Source organism: Rhinichthys klamathensis, unplaced genomic scaffold, assembly GCF_029890125.1.
Source record: "Rhinichthys klamathensis goyatoka isolate OS25496 unplaced genomic scaffold, OSU_Roscu_1.1 h1tg000111l_1, whole genome shotgun sequence".
NCBI lineage: Eukaryota > Metazoa > Chordata > Actinopteri > Cypriniformes > Leuciscidae > Rhinichthys > Rhinichthys klamathensis.
Genome location: NW_026606649.1, coordinates 3,710,086 through 3,731,059, shown reverse-complemented (window position 1 = coordinate 3,731,059; position 20,974 = coordinate 3,710,086). Strand labels below are relative to the sequence as shown.

Below are 20,974 nucleotides of genomic sequence, written 5' to 3'. Positions count from 1 at the left end.
ACTATCCCATGAGGTAATGGGAGAGGATTTATGAATGGCAGTGAAATGACACAACGGCGCTGGTCACATGACAATGACAACATATTCGTATAAAATATTTTTTAGCATAGCAATATTCTTAAGCATACCATCGATTATCAACCTCCAAACTAACAGTAGGTCTGTCTTTAAAGTTAACGAAATTATCATAAAAAATCAATTCCCTTATAATGAGACTTTTGCACTCTATAAATAAATTGCAGAAATACTGACCCAATTACAGTCAAGTCAAGTCACCTTCATTTATATAGCGCTTTTAACAATATAGATTGTTTCAAAGCAGGCCAAGGCCAAATAGCAGCTCCTAAAACAAAGCCCACTTAGGTCTTGTTCAATAGAGAAGTCTATTCAATGAATGTACTAGGTAAAGTTATATAACAGAAGCCCTGAGGACCAAGCCATTAATATATTCTGCCAGTGCCCAGACAGCTATTGACAGATTTTGTGGCATGCCTGAATTTGCACTTTATCTAAGCAGCCGCCTTTGGCATTTCTTGTCTTCACCAGGACATGAATACTTTTTTAACCTCCAATATAACATGATATATAACTTATTGGCTAAAGATCTAATAGGTACCCCAAAGCTGTTTTCATTTTTGATTAAGATCTTGGAGAGAATGGATGAGAGTGAGACTTGCAGACCTTTATTAATCTGCTTGTGATGTCACTGTGACATGAAATGAACACAAATAATCGTCTGTAGCCCCTCGCCTCCAAGTGCAACCAGTGGCATTCCCAAGAGATTAATACAGTATTAAGTGTAAATGACTTAACACCAATCCACTTACAAGGACACATGCTAAAATCCTGATGTTAAGTGTGCCAAACTCAGTTCTACAGTAGAGAAAATCACCAGCGAATGAGATAATTTGTGATCATTTGTGTTGTGGCCATTTTAACTGTCCTCTTTAATCACATGCATATTATTGGCTGAGCGTTTAGAGTAAGTTTAAGTTTAGGTAATGATGATAATAAATTATGGTGTGGATTAACAAAAGCTAATTGGGATTATTCATTGTCAGATAGAAGCAAAGTGAAATGGTAAGCTCTGTTTAAAATGGTTTCACGCCTCCTCCACTGATATCTATTTTATGTATTTTTCTTACTTCTAAAACTTTTTTAAACCTGAGACTTGTTTTATACACATTGATATGGAATCTGTGTCACCATGCCATTGTAATTAGGTTGCAGAGGAAAACACTAATCCATGGTGCAGGAGGCAGGCTTCAGAAATCCCCACCAGAACAGAACATGGTCACAAGATAATTGGATGGTCAGTGTTCTAAGGGTGGAGACTGCATCTTTAGACATTAAAATGTTAGCGTTATAACTGAACTTGATCTATTTTCAGATCTTAAATATGGGGAAATGACAACAAAGTAAGACTGAACACAAAAAAATCCTGATAACAAAGTTTTTTTATTACAACAGTTTCAATGTTCCATTATCGATAAATGGTTTGTGGCAATATAACATGGTTGCTGAGTTTTTTTTTCTTTTTACAAAACCCAAGAAAGAAATTTGATCTACAGCTGAAAGCGTTCACATTGAATTTACATTTTGAACGATGATAACCGCCATACAATAAGACAACCAAGACAGGGTGCAACACAAAGCAACCCCAAAACCACATCGATAAAAAGGGCACAATCAATTCAAATACAACACCCGGTCCGTAGAAGTGTTTTCACATCTAGACTGAATTTGCTTTTTTCTCCTCCTCCTTTCTTAGCAATAAAAAAAGCATTTCACTGAAGCAGCACTAACAAGAAGGTGTTAATCATTACCAACATAAAAATCCAAGATTGTGCAGTTTATCCTATAATTTGAAATAAAAAATACAATGCCATAACTTTGTGAGCTGGTCACTTGTCAACAAAAAGCCCCGCCTCAATCGGCTGATGAATATTTGGGGATATCCACTAGGCCACGCCCCCTTGTCCAATGGCATAGTCGAAACCAATGCAAAATAGCCCACCATGGGCACCAGATGAATCCATGCCACATGCTCCTGGAAGTAGAAGCTTTCTCTTTTCTTCCCAACGCTGGAATGGACAAGGGAGGCGGTCCAGACGCATCTAGGTGTTGCTAGAGGGTCGGCTCATCCCATCCGAAAGTGATGCAGCTTTAGATTTTTTTTTTTTTTTTTTACATTTTGGTTACAAAGTTATACTGCTAAAAGAAGTGAATGAAAAGAAGGCAATGCAGGAGAAGGGAGTGTGCACAGTGCATGATGGCAGCTTGTGTCTTCATGAGGACGCCTGCTTCTCCTGTTCAATGGCTGTGGACAAAGAAGAAAAGTCACATTTAAATTCACCTCCTCTTTGTGACCATTTGCAAACAAATTGTGCTTCTAAATCTCATTTGATAACATTCTGTGTGAAGATTAACTAATTATAACCTAAGGACACAGATATAGACGTTTCCAAGCACAGCTTAGGCCTACTATAGTTATGTAATGCCTGGATGTCAAAAAAAGGACAATTTTATGCTGAAATTCTTACTTTCTTTAGATGGCAGTGGGTTTTTCTCCTGCGTCTCAGTCTTCTTCAGCTTGGTTTTGTCAAAGCTGGTGACCTCTTCCAGGTTTGGTTTGTCAGACATGATTGGTTGTATGCTTAAGGAACAAAAGAGAATACAATTTTTTATTTATTTTTTTCACTTTATTGTCTGCAAAAGCACTTAAGTCATTAGGAGAGAGCGAGGGTTGCTTCGCTAAAACACCGAGGCAATGAAGGTCTTGCAATCTATTGTTCATTAGGAGGCGATTTGCATCACATCCCGTTGATGTTCATGACAGTGCCACACAGCACTGAACAAAACCGCACCCTTTTTGAATGGCGTCTGAGACAGCAAAAATGAATATTTACATAACAACAGCAGTTCCCACGCTGAGATTACAAGAGAGGCGCAAATATGATGATTCAATACGGCAGCGGACCGTTTTGCATATAGCCTATCTTTTCTTTTCTTTTTCTACTTTTTTTTTTGCGTCAGTAAAAATCTGACAGACGTTTGCTCATTCAGCTCGGGTACTTTCGTGAGCATGGTCGCACAGATCATTTCGACTGGATTTCACAGAATGTGATTGCATTCAGGAAAAACCACCGCCCTGTGCCGCTTTATCAGCCAGCACACAATGCTTCCGTCTCTTTTAACGCCCTGTTCACCAATCACACGTTATAACACATTAACCTACTCTTCCTTTGATACAAGGGAGCAAATGTGCCAACTGACATAATGAGTCGCATCCTTATTAATGCATTTGAAGCACAAAGAGGCTTAACAAAGGGAAATAGGTTAACCGCCTTGATCGCCTGGAGTAATCGACTTTAAATCAACATTTGCGTATTTGTTATAGCTACTATTTAGAATGTTCTAAAGATGCTTTGAACACAGCACGTCTTCAAATACAAAGACATAACGTTATATGTTTTCCAGAATTATTTGAAAAAGGACAGATTTCACACGTCCAATAAAAATAGGCTAACGTTACTGATATAACGGTTTGCGATAGTTAACATGGTGCCAATATAATTATTTTATATGCTTAACATTAGATCTAAAACACATACCTTCGTAGACGGATTGGAGTTAGAAGTCTTTAGCTGAATAACGTTGCAGTTACTGTGGCGCGCCAATGCGCAAGCATGAACTATATAGAGGGAGATATGCTAATCAAAAGCTGACGTCAGTTCTACTGGAAAACAGAACATGGGTTCAGGGCAGGTAATAGGAATGTAACATTATCCTATCTAAATTGTTGGTTTTAATCGCAGATACTCACAAACTGTCTTTTTATGACAAAGAGATCAATACTTCGTTGTATTATTTGTTTCTTTCTTTTATTTGACATTTTACATTTAAGATGACTTTAGCAACGTGCCAAGACGCCACCTGGTGGACATGTTAGAATGTTACATTTCATTTTATGCAAGAACATAACATTTTAATGATTTTGCTCAACAGTTTAGTTTGATTAGCAGGGGATAAAATAACAACTTAGATAGCTTACGTGTTTTTTTGTGTGTGTTTTTTTTTTAAAGGAAAGAAAAATAATCTAAAAATCATCTACAAATGATAAATTAAAACACATTTACTGTGAAATATATCCCATATGCAATATAAATATTACGTCTCCCCCAACCCCACACCGTTTGTATCTTTTTCTTTTTTTCAATATTTTTAATTGCATACTTTCCCAATAATCTTTGGAGTACTTTTATGTGTTAGTGTGGTTAGTGTAGGGGGCTTTTAGTTTGGTAATGATCCGGAAGTGATCTTGAACACATGTGCGTTCATGTATTTAGAGGTTCTCACGTGTAGAATGATGGGGTTTTGATGCTTAATGGATCATCCATAACGTATTGTCTAAAAAAAACATGAAGTTTGCATACAAGGTATGACAGACGCTATTTTATTCGTGATGTTCTTCTTGTGAATAATTGTATTGCTTTTCCTTATATATATTTTTTGTGAGATCTTGCCTGCTGGTTTACGATTTTGTTGATTCATATTTCATAATATATATTAAATAAATAAAATAGACAATTATTTGTTTTTCTTATGTGCATGCCTGAAAGAGAACGTTTGGATTGAACTTGTTTGCATTTCCGTCTAGTTTTCCAACTTATTAGGCGCATTTTATCGCCACGGGAACCTGTCTTTCTCTAAAGATGGGAATTCTGTCATCAGTCCTGTCGGGAACCGCATCTCCGTCTTTGATATGAAAAAGTGAGTATTTCTATTTCATAACGTTCAAACAAGCTGATTTCATAGCCAGTCTAAGTGAGTTTGTGAGTTGAAAACACTCTCATTTACAAGTGGAAGTTATACTGATTTCAGCTGAGGAATGTTATTTTTCTTCAGTAATCGATCAGAAACCTTACCAGTGTCCACCACAAAGAACATCACCTGTTTTGGAGTCTCTCCAGATGGGAATCTTGCCATACTTATAGATGAAGGTATTTGAAAGTCCACCATTCTCCATGCGTATTTTTTTATGTCATGTTATGTCTGCCTGTGTTCAAAACCTGTTCAAAAAAGTCCTTTTTGAAAATAGTCCCAAATCAAATTTGATCCCGAGAAATAAGTGTAAAGGTTATGAATAAAGAAATTGTGTAACATAAAATGCTAATGAAATGTAATATAGATGACTCTGCACCTTTTCTGTGTCAATAATCAAGTTAGCAAATTTTTGACATCAACCATGTTATCTCCCATATTTCCTTGCTTCCAAAGAAGCACAAGGTCTTTGGAACATTTTCAGATCATGCTGAATAACATGGATCATCAGGTTTTAACACAAACTTGTGGCATTCATGCTGGTTCAAGTATATGCTACTTAGGGTTAGTTCACCCAAAAATGAAAATTATGTCATTAATTACTCACCCTCGTGTCGTTCCAAACCCGTAAGACCTTCGTTCATCTTCGAAACACAAATGAAGATATTTTTGATGAAATCTTAGAGCTTTGACAGCAACGTCATTGCAACTTTCAAGACCCAGAAAGGTAGTTAAAACATCGTTAAAATAGTCCATGTAACTACAGTGGTTCTTAATATCATGAAGCGACGAGAATACTTTTTGTGCACAAACCCCCCCTATGGACTATTTTAACAACGTTTTAACTACCTTTCTGGGTCTTGAAAGTTGCAATGACGTTGCTGTCAAAGCTCTCAAATTGTATCAAAAATATCTTCATTTGTGTTCTGAAGATGAATGAAGGTCTTACGGGTTTGGAACGACATAAGGGTGAGTATTTAATGACAGAAATGTCATTTTTGGGTGAACTAACCCTTTAAAGAAAAAGGGAGATGTACCAAATACTAAGAAATAATGAAATTATTAATAATATTTAGCTTTTCATTCAAATAATTATGCTAATAATATCATTTGTAAGGGAAAAATAATGTAATGAATGACAAAATGGAAGCATAGAACAAGCGTAGTTTTGGACTCCACTGTCTAAGTTGGAAAAATGTGGCATTACAGTTTGTTGGTTATTTTTTATGCCAAGTAAGTTTTTGAGTTGAACACCGTTTGATGGATGTGTTTCAGATGGAGCAGCCATACTGGTGAGCTTGGTCACTCGGGCAGTACTTTACCATCATCACTTCCATAATCCTGTTCACAGTGTGTCCTTTTCCCCTGATGGAAGGTCAGCTATTACACACCTGCACACAGCGCTTTTTATCTACACAATATGACTCTATGCATGAGTAGCTCTTATTTCATGTTCCTTTAATTTTTTATAGGAAATTTGTAATAACAAAGAAAAATGTGGCTCTAATGTATGATGCACCTGGAAAAAACCGAGAGTTTAATGCATTTGCATTAGAAAAGAGTTATTATGGACCATTTGATGAGACGACTTGTATCGACTGGACAGATGATTCCAAGTGCGTAAAAGCTTTTTTTCTATATTCTTTCCTCTGATGTATGAATGCTGCCTCACAGCAGTCATTTTGTTACAGTGCGATTTATACTTCTTTCTTTTTTTCAATGCGATAACAAATATAAAATATAACTGCAAGCAGTGATTGCGGGGCCAAGCACCTTTTGACCATGTTTGACATATTTGGATTTAATTTGAAAACTTATTCAACTTACCAATTGTTCAAATCAAAATTCCCATTGTTAAACAGTTGCTACATATTAAATTATTAGAATTTCTTCAAAGCTATAACCTTTTTTTTACACAGCATGGTAGTCATAAACAGTGGTTTGTTCAAATTTTACGGAGACTTGAGTTGTTAAAGGTAAAACTGCAGCAATTGGCTCCAAATTACATAACATTACACAATGATTTGAAATTGTATAACATGGGGCTTGAAACCACAACCGGAACGGCTCAGGATTAGTAACACATTGTTTAGCAGACTGCGCCACTCAGAGGACATACAATCACAAGCTGCAGAGGAGATCCTTCAGTGTAAGAATGAGCACACAAAAGCAGGTTAACCAGATTAGCATGCTAAGCTAGCATAATGCTAATGTAGCTTATGGTTATCCTGATAGCTGAAGAGACGCATTAGAAAGAATGACATTTGGTTAGCATGCTAACCAATTATTATGCTAAGCTAACTAGCATAAGGCAACAAACACAGGCTAGGTCAACTTTAGAGACGAATATCTCGGGAACGGTAGCAAAAATCATCTGATAAAATTCTGGACAAAATTGAGCAAAATTTGAAGGAGGAGTAGCGAAAAAACTGTTTTTCATTTGCCCCAATATCGCGGGCAGTCACATTGTTGGAAAATGACAAACGAGATATCGTTATAATCGGTATAAGCCAAGGAATATAATGACATAAAGAAATTAAAATTTGAACTATATTTGCAAAAGTTATAAGCTTTTTTTCAAAAAACCTTATACCTTTGGAACACTAGGTGGCGCTGTGTTCAAACTTCTCAGGTACCTTAAGGCTATGCAAATGATGATCCATACTAAATTTTGTGAAGATATGTCAAATATTTTAAAAGATATGGCAAATTATGACAAAATTCAAAATGGCGGACACGTGGTACATCCAATCCTGGCAAAATTGATATCCCCAGAATCGACATGACACAAGGAATCCATAGATACCACATTTATGATTTTCTGACAAACTGTTCAAAAGTTATTGGCCAAAATAGCTATTTTTCATATCTCATGACCCATAGGTGGCGCTGTTCCCAACTTTGGCATGCACCCTCAGACCATGCTTCCGATGAAGCGTACCAATTTTCGTTTCGATTGATCAAACTTTGGCCGAGCTATAGCTTCTGAACCAATTTTGGGTCGACCTTGTTAAGTTTGCGACATCATAACTTTTTTTTTTTCAGTATAGCAAAAAATTCTGTTCAGTCATTTCTATGCGGCTCAGTCCGAAGATCATTTGAGCACATGTTTGGACAAAATTGGACAAAATTTGAAGGAGGAGTAGGGAAAAAACTGATTACTGTACTTTTCAAAATGGCCACTACTGTAATGGGCAGGGGTCTTAATGTAAGGTATTGGTTGTAATCAACATGATGAGTGGAATCAGGTGTACTAAGTTTCATGTCTCTAGATCAAAGGCTACAAAAGTTATAACCATTTCAATGTTGAATTTTTGAACTGGTGGTGGCGCTATAGAGTTGGTCCTAGAGACTCAAAACTTGCTACAATTACTTTTCATTATCATCACTATAAGTGTGCCAAATTTCATCATTTTCCTATATACGGTTCATAGGGCTGCCATAGACTTCCATTTGCGGAAGAAGAAGAAGAATAATAATAAGAAAACTAACAGATACAATAGGTGCCTCTGCACCTTCGGTGCTTGGCCCCTAATCACATGTTTTGTGTTTGTCCATTTTTACATGCTGGTTTCCCACGGTATCTAGTAATGTGTTTGAAATATAACACACTGCAAACAATTCTTGTACTGTATTTTACCACTATGTAACCAGTTACACTCTCACTCTCCTTCGCTGATAACTAGGTGCTTTGCTGTTGGAAGCAAGGACATGACCACTTGGATCTTTGGAGCAGAAAGATGGGCGAATCTCATCTACTACTCGCTTGGTGGTCATAAGGACATCATAATGGGCTGTTTCTTTGAGAAGGACAGCTTGGATGTAAGTTTGTATAAAGTGTCTGCTGCATTTGTGTAGCACATGGGTAAATCAACTAGCAGCCCTTTCGTTACGGTTTTATCGTGTCAAGAGTATTTTGCAACATGTTGTATATTAAATATGAAAAAGTTGTAATAGATTGTTTATTAATTCATTGGATTTTTCTGCCATTGCAAGATGTTCTGCAACATTGCAATACTACAAAACTAGACTTTTCCCAAACCGAACCTACCAGTTGATTTGGGAAGTGGTTCCATTTTAACTGTTATTTCGAAATTTTTGTTTTCAACATTTTCTCTTTTCAGAAAATGTCATGTACGGTCAGTGTCTTTCAAAGTAATACTTTTGAATTTTATAAGCTACACATCATAACCACCCTCAATTGACCTGACCCACACAAGAAACCCTGGTGTACACTGTAAAAAAAATATTTTTGGAAAGTTGTAAATAAAACAGATTATTATCTTTTTTATTATTTGTTAAATTTAACTAACAATTAAGTGAAAATAGTTTTTGCTCCACATTTTTCAGTGTAGTATATCTTGTTCAGTTAATCAGCTCATTTGCTAGCTCTTTTAATAGGACTTGATCAGTCGCAATATGGAATTGCATGTGGGAGGATTTCTCTTTTATCATCTATATTCAAAACTTTAGTTTATAACTAACCTAGTCTTTGAAAGCTTTCGGGTAGTGTCATGAGTGACTGAGTTTGAAAGGAACTTTGTTTTAGCTGTGCTCTAATGACATGCCTGTGCTTAAATGTGGCACCTTTAAGCTGATTTTCACTTGTTTTTACAGATGTACACAGTGAGCCAGGAGGGCACTTTGTGTGTATGGGAAAGTGACACTGAGCTCGAGGGCTTACGGAAGGGACCAAAATACTCTGAGAGAAAGAAGATGCAGGAGGAGAAAAAAAGCAGAGATGAAGTAGGGGAGGAAAAAGAAGATGATGATATTGTGGAAATTGTAGGCGAGGATGGTGAGACCAGAGGAGATGTGATTAAAGGAAGCGCAGAAACACCCAAAGAGGTGGAAGGCATCAAAAATGTTCGCTATTCACTGAGGAGCAAGTGAGTTTGTCAGTTTTTCTCTCTCAAACTATCCTTATCTCTTCAATCTATTGGTCAATTCTTAAAGGGACAATGTGTAGGAATTTCTCCCATCTAGCGGTGAAAATGTGTTTTGCATTCAAACGAATTGTGCTCTCCAGCGCCTCGCTTTTTCAAATGCGCGTTGCATCTACGGTAGCCATTATGTACCAAAAAGCTATGACAGGATGTCTTCTAATAGCACTTCGTCGAGTGTTCCTTCGGGTGAACAGGTTTGTTATTTCAAACAAACAGTAACTTGACACAACGAACAAACGAATGTTACAGTATGAATTACTGACTGTGAAAAACATGAACTATTGTAATAAGTAGTTATGCCTTGTTTATTCGTTATATTTTCTGAAGTACGTGCATTGTTAGATATCATCATCAACTTTTAAGTATAAATGTTCATCTATCTATAAAATAAAGTACACAACCAAACAATGAAAAAAAGCTTGTAATTAAGACTGTAACATTGACTTACCTGTCGAGAAGGAAGCAGGCAACTTCAGCGTCTCTTTTGAAATCTTTCTCCTGCATTAGCCCTATCCACCTGGAAAAAGCTATCCCAACATTAACTCGTGTTTTTTGTAATCTCCGGTCACGTTTCCTTTTACGATCTATTTTGGACTTTTCTGGCGACGAGGATTTGCGATGTAGCCTTTTAAACTTGCCGGGGCAGTGACAAGCACCTCTCACTGCTCTGCTCCTCCGTTTCTGCTGCTTTCAGTTACTGGCTGGCTCTGAACGAAAATGCGCTGTGGAAACGCGTTGGCCCAGTACTTTTTGTCCCTCTCTGCTATTATAGTTTTTCAAGATGGCGGAACTACATGGAAGCCTCCGTGGACCTACCCGTCCCATGTATATAAAGATAATAAATTCTTCGTTTACGAGGATAAGTCAGATAATTGGCAGATGTATTTGTACACCATTGAGGACATATTTATGAATAAAAATAATGATTTTAAATAATAAAATACATAAAGTACACATTGTCCCCTTAAGGCCTGTTCGCACCAAGACGAATGTTATGCAAAAATAAGGTGCGAAAAGCATTTTAATTTGAATGAACGGCGGTTAATGCACCTTTTAAAACTAAAACAAATGATTTGCATGGAATTTTTTACAAAGAGGTGTTTAATCACAATTGCCAACTACTTGGAATGTGAAGTAGTTAAAACCTGATCAAAAAGTTGCTTAATGTTGCTAGATGACGTTATATGTTCTGCAATATTTTGAACAATGAACACATAATTAAAGGCAATTATGACCAAACATAAGAAAATTAAAAAAGAGGGGGAGGGGGAATGAACTGGTGTATTTTAGCAACTTGATGAGCATAACAAGCTGCTTTCCTTGTGTACCGCTGTGTTTCTGTGCTTCCGTAAGCACCACTACTGTCAAAGAGTGATTATTCTGAACAGACAAATTACATGCGAAAACTGGGCTGAATTTTCATATTGAACATTTGTGTTGGTCTGAACAGGCCTTTAAACTGATTGTTGAGCATGGAAAAAGCTCTCATGTGTCTATAATAACATGAAAAGATGTGTTTCTAATATTGCATTTAAACAGACACTATTTTAACAAGGAAGGGGATTTCAACAATTTGACTGCGGCTGCCTTCCACAAGAAAACACACATTCTTGTGACCGGCTTCGCATCTGGAGCTTTCCACCTGCATGAGCTGCCAGAATTTGACCTCATTCACTCACTCAGGTTTGCCATATTTCAAGTGAATATTTGTCAAATTATATCTCCAGTTGGGCTGTTATTTTTTAAATGCAATTGCGGTTGAGCTCTCGATTTGAATTGTATTTTGGGCATATTTCAGTTATGATGCCCTTTTTACTTACATTTAGAAAAACAATGATATTTCAGCTAATGCTGTAAATTATTCAGGGAACCTTCTAACTTGGTATGTTACAAGAATATGCATTTTAAAAATGAACAACAGAGCCCAAACTGTGCAGTTAATTTGCTGTTTATTTAACAAAATAAGCAGCACAAACAAAAAACTTCTCTGTGAATAACGATTGAAGTAAATCTTACATATTATGTGTCGCAGCTTTTTTTGAAGAGTTAAGTCTGAGGTCTTATATTTTATAGTGGTTCTTTAAAAAGACGTTTTCATAAGAGCCATTTTCTGTGAATCGGACTGCACTGTTCATATTATAATGTTATTGTGTGGAGCCTTACGAGGGCATCTTAATAGAAAGTTGTATTTCGTTTAAAGTAAAAGATCTTGAGGTTTTAAGAATCTTTATATAAAAATTGCCTAAATGAAGACCCAGCTTCAACCTCCAGTGTGTTTTGTATTTCGATTTTCATCTATCTTCAGTCTCAACTACTATTGTTTGTGACTACATTGCTGTGAATTTATTCCATGCTGTTGTTTATTGAATTCACATCTAGTATTTCAGATCAGAGGATTTCTACCATTGCTATGAACCCCACTGGCGACTGGATTGGCTTTGGTTGTTCAGGTATTATTCTTACAACCAGGTCTTTTTCTTAAGAGCACAACAGTGTGCTATCCTTTGATATAATTTCTTGCTTCTGTTCTATGTTAAAGGTCTGGGCCAGCTGCTGGTTTGGGAATGGCAGAGTGAGTCCTATGTGTTCAAACAGCAAGGACACTTCAACAACATGAACTCTTTGGCTTATTCACCTGATGGTCAGTATCTTGTTACTGGAGGGGATGATGGGAAGGTGAGTCTTCTAACGCTAGGTTTTTATTGAGAGAATAAATAAGAGATTAAGTTAAACTGCTACTTTCCAGGTAAAAGTGTGGAACAACAACAGTGGCCTCTGTTTTGTGACGTTCACTGAACACTCCAGCAGTGTCACCAATGTTGCCTTCACCTCCAGTGGCTTTGTGGTGGTCAGCGCCTCACTAGATGGCACTGTTAGAGCATTTGACCTGCACAGGTATCATGTTATTCATTTTGTGAAATGTATCATGTCTCCTCCTGTAATCACTCAGTGTTTCAACTGCAGAAAGAAGTCAATAAACAGCTTATAAACAATGTCACATAACGTTACATTTACCTCAGGAAAGCCATTAAATGACCATAGCTCCTAGGGGTGTGTGATATCACGATTTTTTAAATATTGTAGTACCGTGCTACAGTGCATTCTATCAGTTGCAGTTCTGGCGCCTCTGTCTCAACATGTGCTCAACTGTAGCTACAACGTGACGTACATACACATCACATGTTAATGCAGAGGTACGGGACACTGCAATTCTCAAAAGTTCATTATTTGCATGTGCTTTAAAGCCTTGCCGGTTAAATATTTCATTCGCGTGCTGATGCTCTGTTCTAACATGCGCTTTTCTGACCGCATAAACCCGAATTGCACAGGCACTAAAAGCATGTCAAAAAGCGCCTGGTTACTGGACTAAGTTATCTTTCGAGTCTTAATTGCGCTAATACTGTCAAATACACACAAGGTTTACTTGTGTGTATTTGTCAGAAAATCTGGTGCTTGTATATTAGAGGCATCACGTGCCAGTCTTAACCCTCTGGGGTCTGAGGTGTTTTCGGGGTCCTTGAGATGTTTTGGCATGCTCTGACATTTGTGCTTTTTTCAGTTGCTTATAAACATATTAATGGCACAGGTGAAATTACACTCTATATAGCACACACAGGGCTACCATAATATGTTATCAACATGTATGTACATGTTTGTATTTTTGAGAGAATATTGTTTATGCGTGGTTATTGAAAAAACTAAAAAATAAAGTTTCTAATATAAGGCCACAAATAACATACTAAATATCTGTCCACAAGACTTTTGACTAGTGGATGTTGTCGCCTAGAGTTTTTGCTTCAAATTGATCTGAAAATCATTCTGCCTAATCATTCAAATTTTTTTGTTTGCAAAGGCAATATGCGGATGGGCGGAACGGCCCAACCCCCTCATGAATAATTAGGCAGTTCTCACCTGAGCAGACTGCATACTAATGAGCCTTTCATTCAGGGGTGTCACACAAGAAAGAATGCAAGGACAATATATATATAAATAAATAAATATTTATATATACACACACACACACACATATATATATATATATATATATATATATATATATATATATATATATATATATATACAAACAATCAAAATATAAATGAAAGCCAAAAGCACATTTTTAGTCACACCTTTTAGCCATCCACCGCGGTAAAAATAAACCAGTCGCATTTCATAGTCGAACGCGAAATGACCGCCAGGTGGCGCAAAGGGACATTTAGCAAAACGTAAGTGGGGCTAATGTCTATTAACAGTAGCCTGAGGATGAAATACTACAAGTTATGGTAATTTCCAAATAAGCCTACAACAAATTGTTGGTATAATCTATATAAGATATAATCTTTTAAAACTGTAAAAGGCTAAAGTATAGGCCTACACTCACAGGCTAAAGACAAAACGTTTTCTCGCTCATGTGAAAAACAAACGTTTGGGTATTTCTCAGTGAGAAAAATCATAGCCGAGCGGTAGAACTTACGTTTCATCATCAAGATGACACGGGTTCAAATCCCGCACAAACATGGTCTGCTGTAAATTTTATATTTATTTAGATTTGTCTAGCTCTAAAACTCTGTTACACCATACAGTTTTTTTGCTTATATTTATAAAATACAATTATCATGCATTTCCATTTTACACTAAGAAACAAAATAGTATCCAACAGAACGACTTTGCATCTGTATAATAATAGGCTACCAATCGTAATTTAAAAAGCAGTTCTGTAAAAAAATAAATTATATATATTTTTATTTGATTCCAGGCTCTCACGCCACACCCCCGATTTCTCACGCTGAAGTGTCAACCCGGTCGGTCAAATTCCTGAAAGATATAGTTTATCTATAGATCTACCTGTTGAGCCACTCGTGATCGACTAGTTATACCGCAAATTAGTTAAAATATCCCGTAATCTATCTAGAGCGAGCGTGCATGCGAGACAGATATTGTGCTCCAAACCGTGCGCGCGCATGGCAGAGAGGTCTGTTCCCTACAACCTAGAGTTTTTAAAAACATGGTTTTAAGTAAAGTGTGATTTGCCAGGGCGGGGACTGGCATTTCCTTCTGGTCTAAGCATCCCTGCTTCTGCTGAATTATTTTAATCCCCACACCCCTCCCTCCACAGCTAATCAATGCTATAGGCTACTTCACCAATATCAAATATATAAAATAGAGATATGCAACAGGCACGTTTAAACGACAAACAATAAAATCAAAACCAGCGTTTCAGTTGTTCATTAGTTCCAGTGGCCCTAATGCATGCACGGCTTTTCAAAATTTCACAAAGCGTGTTGAGATTATTTTGAATGAAATATTGAAGTTTATAATTAAGTGTTTTGGCACACCACGCCGAGTGGCCCAATGCATTTTTTTCTAAAGTCGGGTTTTATTCTGGCATCGTGAGTTAGTGTTTGACAAACGCAGCGGCGCGTTCATTTAGATTAATTTATTTTTCTCATTATTACAGCTAAAATAACTTAATAGGCGACTCCGTAATTTTTTGGTCATACAGATAAGAGTAGAGTAGCTTACATCGTTCAAAACTGTAAACTTGTATTCATATTAGGCTAACGACAAAAACAGTATGTGTCTCTGTCTCCGGGAACTGCGCGTCACAAAAATGAACCGAAAGCCACTTCAGCTCAGTCACGATAAGAAATCGGCTAGGTCTAAAGCCTTTAAATGTCTAAATATTTAGGCTAATAAATGTTATCTGATTGTGTAGGCTAATCCATATGAAAACGAGAGGTAGGCCTACAGAGGATCTACTCAAACATGCCTAATGTAAGCGCTTCCCAATGAGAAAATGACAAGACAAGGGTGAAAATCTCGCTCTAATTAAATGTAGGCTAAATCGCCCTGAATTAAAATGTAAAAACAGATCAAATAATGTATTTGTCGAAATGTTGCGATATTGTTTCATTTAAGTTCATAATTATTATATAAATGTTATTTAATTTAGCAGCATTACCACGAAGCACCGTGTTTCGATATTTATTTGAATAATACAAAATAAAATAAAAACTTAATTCACAAATTGCATGCCTGGTTGTAAGGATCCAAAGATCCCTGTAGACTTTAATATTGAGTTGAACATTTTGTTTGCTTATACAAGTTGTAATGATAATTAAACAAAACTCTTGACTTTAAATAAGTAAACAGTTATAAACAGTTACTATTTAAGCATCAAGGTGGTAAAATATAAACGCTGTAGGACAACATCGGTTAACAACATGTAGGCATATGCTAGGCCTACATTGAGATTCGATCTCGGGTCGATTGAAGCTCCTCGAAGCTTGTGTTGTTGCGTTGATCACTGAGCTGTCTTCTGTATGCTGTTAAAGTTGTAAAGCCTCATTGATGTAGCCTAAATGTTTTTATTGCAATGTTTTATGTTGAAATGTTTTCATTATTTATTCAATTACATTTCAGTAGCCTAATTTCAGTATTGTGATTATGAATTATTTTAGCTAAGTTTCACTTGTTGAATTCATCTGCTACCAGCTTTCAATCGCTCTGAATCAGCGCGGTGTGGCAGCAGATTACGCATTAGGGAGAATAAACCGGAATAAACGAACACTTTTATGATTGTAGCCCCTCTTAGCGGTAAAAGGCAGCAAATACACCACACATTTTACCACCGCGGTGGAACGGCTGATGTGGGCATTGTCATGGCTTGCCTCGACATTTGCGTTTGAATAGCGCGCGTCCTCCGTGGGCGTGTCAGATTAACGCGTAATGAAGTGTAATGAGCTGGGGAAAAAAATACTGACAGCACTCTCTTTTCATACAGATTGCATAAACTGAGAATATTTGTTTTTTATATAAATTACTTCATTTAAAAGAAGAGAATTCAAGCTTCATAAAGAAAAATCTCTCGTGCCTGTGTGACAAGTAATCGCGGAGTTACAGTTAATCTTAGGACGCGTTTCAGAATGGACTTCACTGACAGAGAGAACGCAGAACTCGCATCATGTTTGTTTTTCTTTATTTGGTGAAAAGCACAACACTTTGTTTTTATTGTGAGTATCCACAAAAAAAATAGAAACTTAACAGGATCTAATGATGTATAACGCTTAAATGTAAGATCAAAATAAACCGAGTATTTTGAGTCTCTTTTGCACTGATAAGAAAAAAAGCGAGCAGATCACGCCGGCGTGATTGTCGACCCCAGAGGGTTAAAGTGACTGTTACCTAATAGTAAATATGCTGCCGCTTGTTTTTAACGGGTTAGTTCACCCAATAATGAAAATTATGTCCGTTATTACTCGCCCTCATGTTGTTCCAACCCTGTAAGTCTTTCGTTCATCTTCGGAACACAAATTAAGATATTTTTGATGAAATCTGAGAGCTGTCTCACTTCTTCATAGGCTGCTTGGTAATTGCATCTGCCGGCCCAGAAAGTTAGTAAAGACATTGTTAAAATAGTCCAAGTGACTACAGTGGCTCAGCCTTAAGTTTATCAAGCGACTAGAATACTTTTTGTGTGCAAAACCCCCCAAAAATAACGACTTTATTCAACTATTCATTTTCTTCCGTGTGGGCCTCTGACGTGAATTCACGAGAGCGCCACGATGCATGCGAGAGAACTGAAAAGATGACGCAGGAAGTGCTACAGTCTGTTTACAAGCATCTCTCATCTTCTCAGTTCTTGCGCATGCGTCGTGGCATTCTTGTGCTTAACACTTTAAAGGGATAGTTACCCAAAATATTAAAAAATTCTGTCATTATTTACTCACTCTTATGTTGTTCCAAACCTGTATTCGTTTCTTTCTTGTTTTGGACACGAGAAGATATTTTGAAGAATGTGGGTAACCAAACGGCTGCTTGTCCCTATTGACTTCCATAGTAGGAAAAATATATACTATGGAAGTCCGTGATGACCAGCAACTGTTTGGTTAACTTTTTTCAACAGAAAAGAAACTTATTTGGGTTTAAAACAACTTGGAGTAAATAATGACAATTTTCATTTTTGGGGGAACTATCCCTTTAATGTTAATAAAACAACAAAACACAAAGAAAGAGAGAATCACTCACTGCTCTTGACGGAGAACTTTAATAGTAGCTTTTATAAGAATCAATGTATAATTTATACAATGAAGTCTATGTAGTGTTTTAATTTCATATTTGTTCATTTAATTACTTACCTCAATGCTACTGTTAAATACACCTATTGTATCACACAAATGAAATAAACAGTGCTTCATTTTTCAATTAAGTTGTGTAATGTGTATCTTTGTTCTTATTTTTTTAATAAAGAAAATGACAAAGATTTTTATCTTCGCCACTTTGGCCTAAATGGTTGCCATTCTTTTTTTATTTTATATATTTTTTAAATAGGGACATTAGTTTGGCTGTAATGCTCAGTCACTTGCAAAATAGTAAAACCAACTTGAAAAAGAATCGTGATAAAATCGTGAATCGTGATTTTCCTGAAAAAAAATCGTGATATGATATTTTTGCCATATCGCCCTCCCCTAGCTCCTTAGTTATCTAGAAAAACAACTCTAGAGAGGAGCATTGGCTTAAAGGGGTCATATAATGCCATTTTTGTACAAGCTAATATGATTCTTTAGGGTCTAAATTAAAAGTTTGTAATATACTTTAATTAAAAATTCTCATTAGTATTGTAAGAAAACACTTATTTTAACTGGTCAAAAACAGCTCTGTTTTCAGCACGCCGTTTCAGTGCATATGACTTTAAATGATCATGAGCTGCGCTCACTCCGCCCCTCTGTTCTGTGCATACACCGTTTGTAACACAATAACAAAATAACCATAACGCGTTGTTCAGTATAAACGTGGAATTATGAATTATATTGAGAACGTCATACATAGAAAACATGCCGTAATGTACCCTGACTGAGTGTAAACCTTAGACGCATTCATTGTGAAGTGTGCAGCTAGCGATTTGCAAAGATTAATATATTAATATAAAGTTTAATAAAACGTTTCATTAACTTCCGTTCTTCTGGAGGTTCAGCAGGAACACGAATATCTGGTACCGATCCTTTTTAGCAAAGCTTCTTAGCAAATCCAGCTTTATACTGACCCTCGTTTAAAGCAGTCTGGTGAGAAATGATTCGCGCAAACATGAACGCATTGACGTTGCTCGTGTGGAATATTCCCTTCGAAAACAAAACTCAGCCACTGCGTCTTCAGCGGTTCGGATTCAGGAACATTAAAAATGACTGTGTTCGTTATTACACCCAAGAACAGAACACCACAATCGCTTAGACGCCATTCTGCTCATAGACAGTGCTCCAGCATATCAACAATGACCGCGCCGGTCCGGTCCACGCCGCGCAGACTATGATTGACAGCTACCTCATGTGCGAGGGCGGGTCTGTGTTGAAACGCTCCCGTCAATCAACAGTCGTGGGAGTGGCGTCCGTTTTATTGACGTCACAAAAACGAACGGCTTGATTTGAGGCAGGGGAAAACATACAAGGAGATTAAAACAAAACCACTGGATGGATTTTTATCATTATATGATGTTTGTGTACAGGCACTGCCAACACACATTTCAGTACAATCAACTTGTAAAAGTGCATGTACCATTATATGACCCCTTTAATATGTGCACTATTAGATGTTCATTTTATTTTTAGTCAATCTTTAAGTAATGGCATTTATTCAAACAATAAATAAGAAGTTTTTTTTTTATGGCAGACAATTAAAACATTTTATATTTCAATAGGAGTAGAAAAGTTTTTATATAAATGGTCTTATGTAAAAAGTGTTTTTATTTGAGTGTTTATTATTAAATAAAGTTGAATAATTAATTGATTATTAAACAAACATTATTTTCGGGTTTTGGCTAAACAAAAAATTTCGGTAAAGGAATCATTATGGTGCATCACTGATAAATAAGTCTGTCTTTGTTATTAGTCCCATGTTTGAAATTGAGTTGAATCCATTTTGAGTCAAAAGTGGACCACTCTTTAAGCGTCGGGAGATACTCTGACTTTTAGTGAAAACAAAAATAAGTTGCAGATTGCAGATGGATGTATGGATGGATGGAAGGAATTAAAAAATGGTGCTAAACTCTGTTCTCTCAGGTACCGGAACTTCCGTACCATGACATCACCACGACCAGCCCAGTTCTCCTCTCTGGCAGTGGACAGTAGTGGGGAGTTGGTGTGTGCAGGTTCTCAGGACTCCTTTGAGATCTTCCTTTGGTCCATGCAGACTGGACGACTGCTAGAGGTCAGACTGCTTAAAGGACAACTCCGGCGCAAAATGAACCTTTGGTCTAATAACACATTGGTACCTAGTCAACCGTTCTCTGAGATTTGTTTTCATGATAATCGAATGTAAAGAGTTTTATCTCTAAAAACTGTTTAGCGTATAACACTAGTATATAGGGCATAGAGTAATGAAAAACTTCGCGTACGCGAAGTGGACTGTCTTTATAAAATATATTCTTATTAAACTGTCTGTACACTTACAAAGTTCTCGATGCTTCGGTTTGCATGTAGGGACCCTCATTATGTTACCGTGTTAATGTGGGGCTATTTTGAGCTTTGTTAGTGGTATTAACTAGCGATCTTTATTTTTCATTACTCTATGCCCTATATACTAGCGTTATACGCTAAACAGTTTTTAGAGATAAAACTCTTTACATTCGATTATCATGAAAACAAATCTCAGAGAACGGTTGACTAGGTACCAATGTGTTATTAGACCAAAGGTTCATTTTGCGCCGGAGTTGTCCTTAAATAAGTGTGCTCTTTTCTTATCTGACAAATGCGTTATGTAATATCCTTTTTTCTTTTCCATAGTTGTCAGATTATATCAATAAACAGCTTTTTTTTCTTTAAATGGTGTAAAAATAGAAATGATACTGTAGTTATTGGTTAACTAAACATTAGGTTTGAAATAAGGCCCTGATATACTCGCGGCAAAGTTCTTTTTCGTTCTTCGCTTAGGGTAAAAAGAAGTTTGAAATATGTGAGCAGCGATATACTGTTAGCGAACATCCGACGCCTCCCACACTGCTGAGAGCGGAGTTTAGATGAATATGTAAATATATGCTGCGCGCTTTCTTCTCTAACAAAATAAACACAACAAATTTGAGAAAACAGCAAGCATTTTTTTAAATAAAGCATTAAGAATAGCGTCTGATCAGAACAACGTGAAAAGCTCTGCAATTCACGTGACGTTTATTTATATAGCACTGTATACAATAGATTGCTTAAAATCAAGCATCT

At 36.7% G+C, this 20,974-nt stretch overlaps 2 protein-coding genes across 4 annotated transcripts in view; one reads left to right on the top strand and one right to left on the bottom strand.

Annotated features, from left to right (window-relative positions):
- Nucleotides 1–1,439: 1,439 nt before the first annotated feature.
- Nucleotides 1,440–3,712, bottom strand: LOC130087809 (thymosin beta-11). Its single transcript, XM_056254291.1, has 3 exons — nucleotides 3,615–3,712; nucleotides 2,544–2,656; nucleotides 1,440–2,320 (listed from the first exon to the last, which is right to left on the bottom strand). Exons 2-3 carry the CDS (start codon nucleotides 2,641–2,643, stop codon nucleotides 2,289–2,291), a joined length of 132 nt encoding a protein of 43 aa, XP_056110266.1. The 5' UTR covers nucleotides 2,644–2,656; nucleotides 3,615–3,712; the 3' UTR covers nucleotides 1,440–2,288.
- A 602-nt stretch (nucleotides 3,713–4,314) lies between these two features.
- Nucleotides 4,315–20,974, top strand: part of pwp2h (PWP2 small subunit processome component) — a 41,842-nt gene continuing 25,182 nt past the window's right edge. For 2 of the 3 annotated variants that reach the window (XM_056254278.1, XM_056254276.1), the window contains exons 1-12: nucleotides 4,315–4,439; nucleotides 4,661–4,773; nucleotides 4,909–5,003; nucleotides 6,100–6,199; nucleotides 6,297–6,440; nucleotides 8,511–8,646; nucleotides 9,442–9,713; nucleotides 11,310–11,453; nucleotides 12,150–12,220; nucleotides 12,310–12,446; nucleotides 12,517–12,665; nucleotides 19,823–19,970. In XM_056254278.1, the coding sequence (XP_056110253.1) occupies nucleotides 4,422–4,439; nucleotides 4,661–4,773; nucleotides 4,909–5,003; nucleotides 6,100–6,199; nucleotides 6,297–6,440; nucleotides 8,511–8,646; nucleotides 9,442–9,713; nucleotides 11,310–11,453; nucleotides 12,150–12,220; nucleotides 12,310–12,446; nucleotides 12,517–12,665; nucleotides 19,823–19,970 (1,527 nt within the window). In that variant the 5' untranslated portion in view covers nucleotides 4,315–4,421. Of the gene's footprint in view, nucleotides 4,440–4,660; nucleotides 4,774–4,884; nucleotides 5,004–6,099; nucleotides 6,200–6,296; nucleotides 6,441–8,510; nucleotides 8,647–9,441; nucleotides 9,714–11,309; nucleotides 11,454–12,149; nucleotides 12,221–12,309; nucleotides 12,447–12,516; nucleotides 12,666–19,822; nucleotides 19,971–20,974 lie in introns of those variants that run through there. The other variant, XM_056254277.1, reaches the window with a different exon arrangement.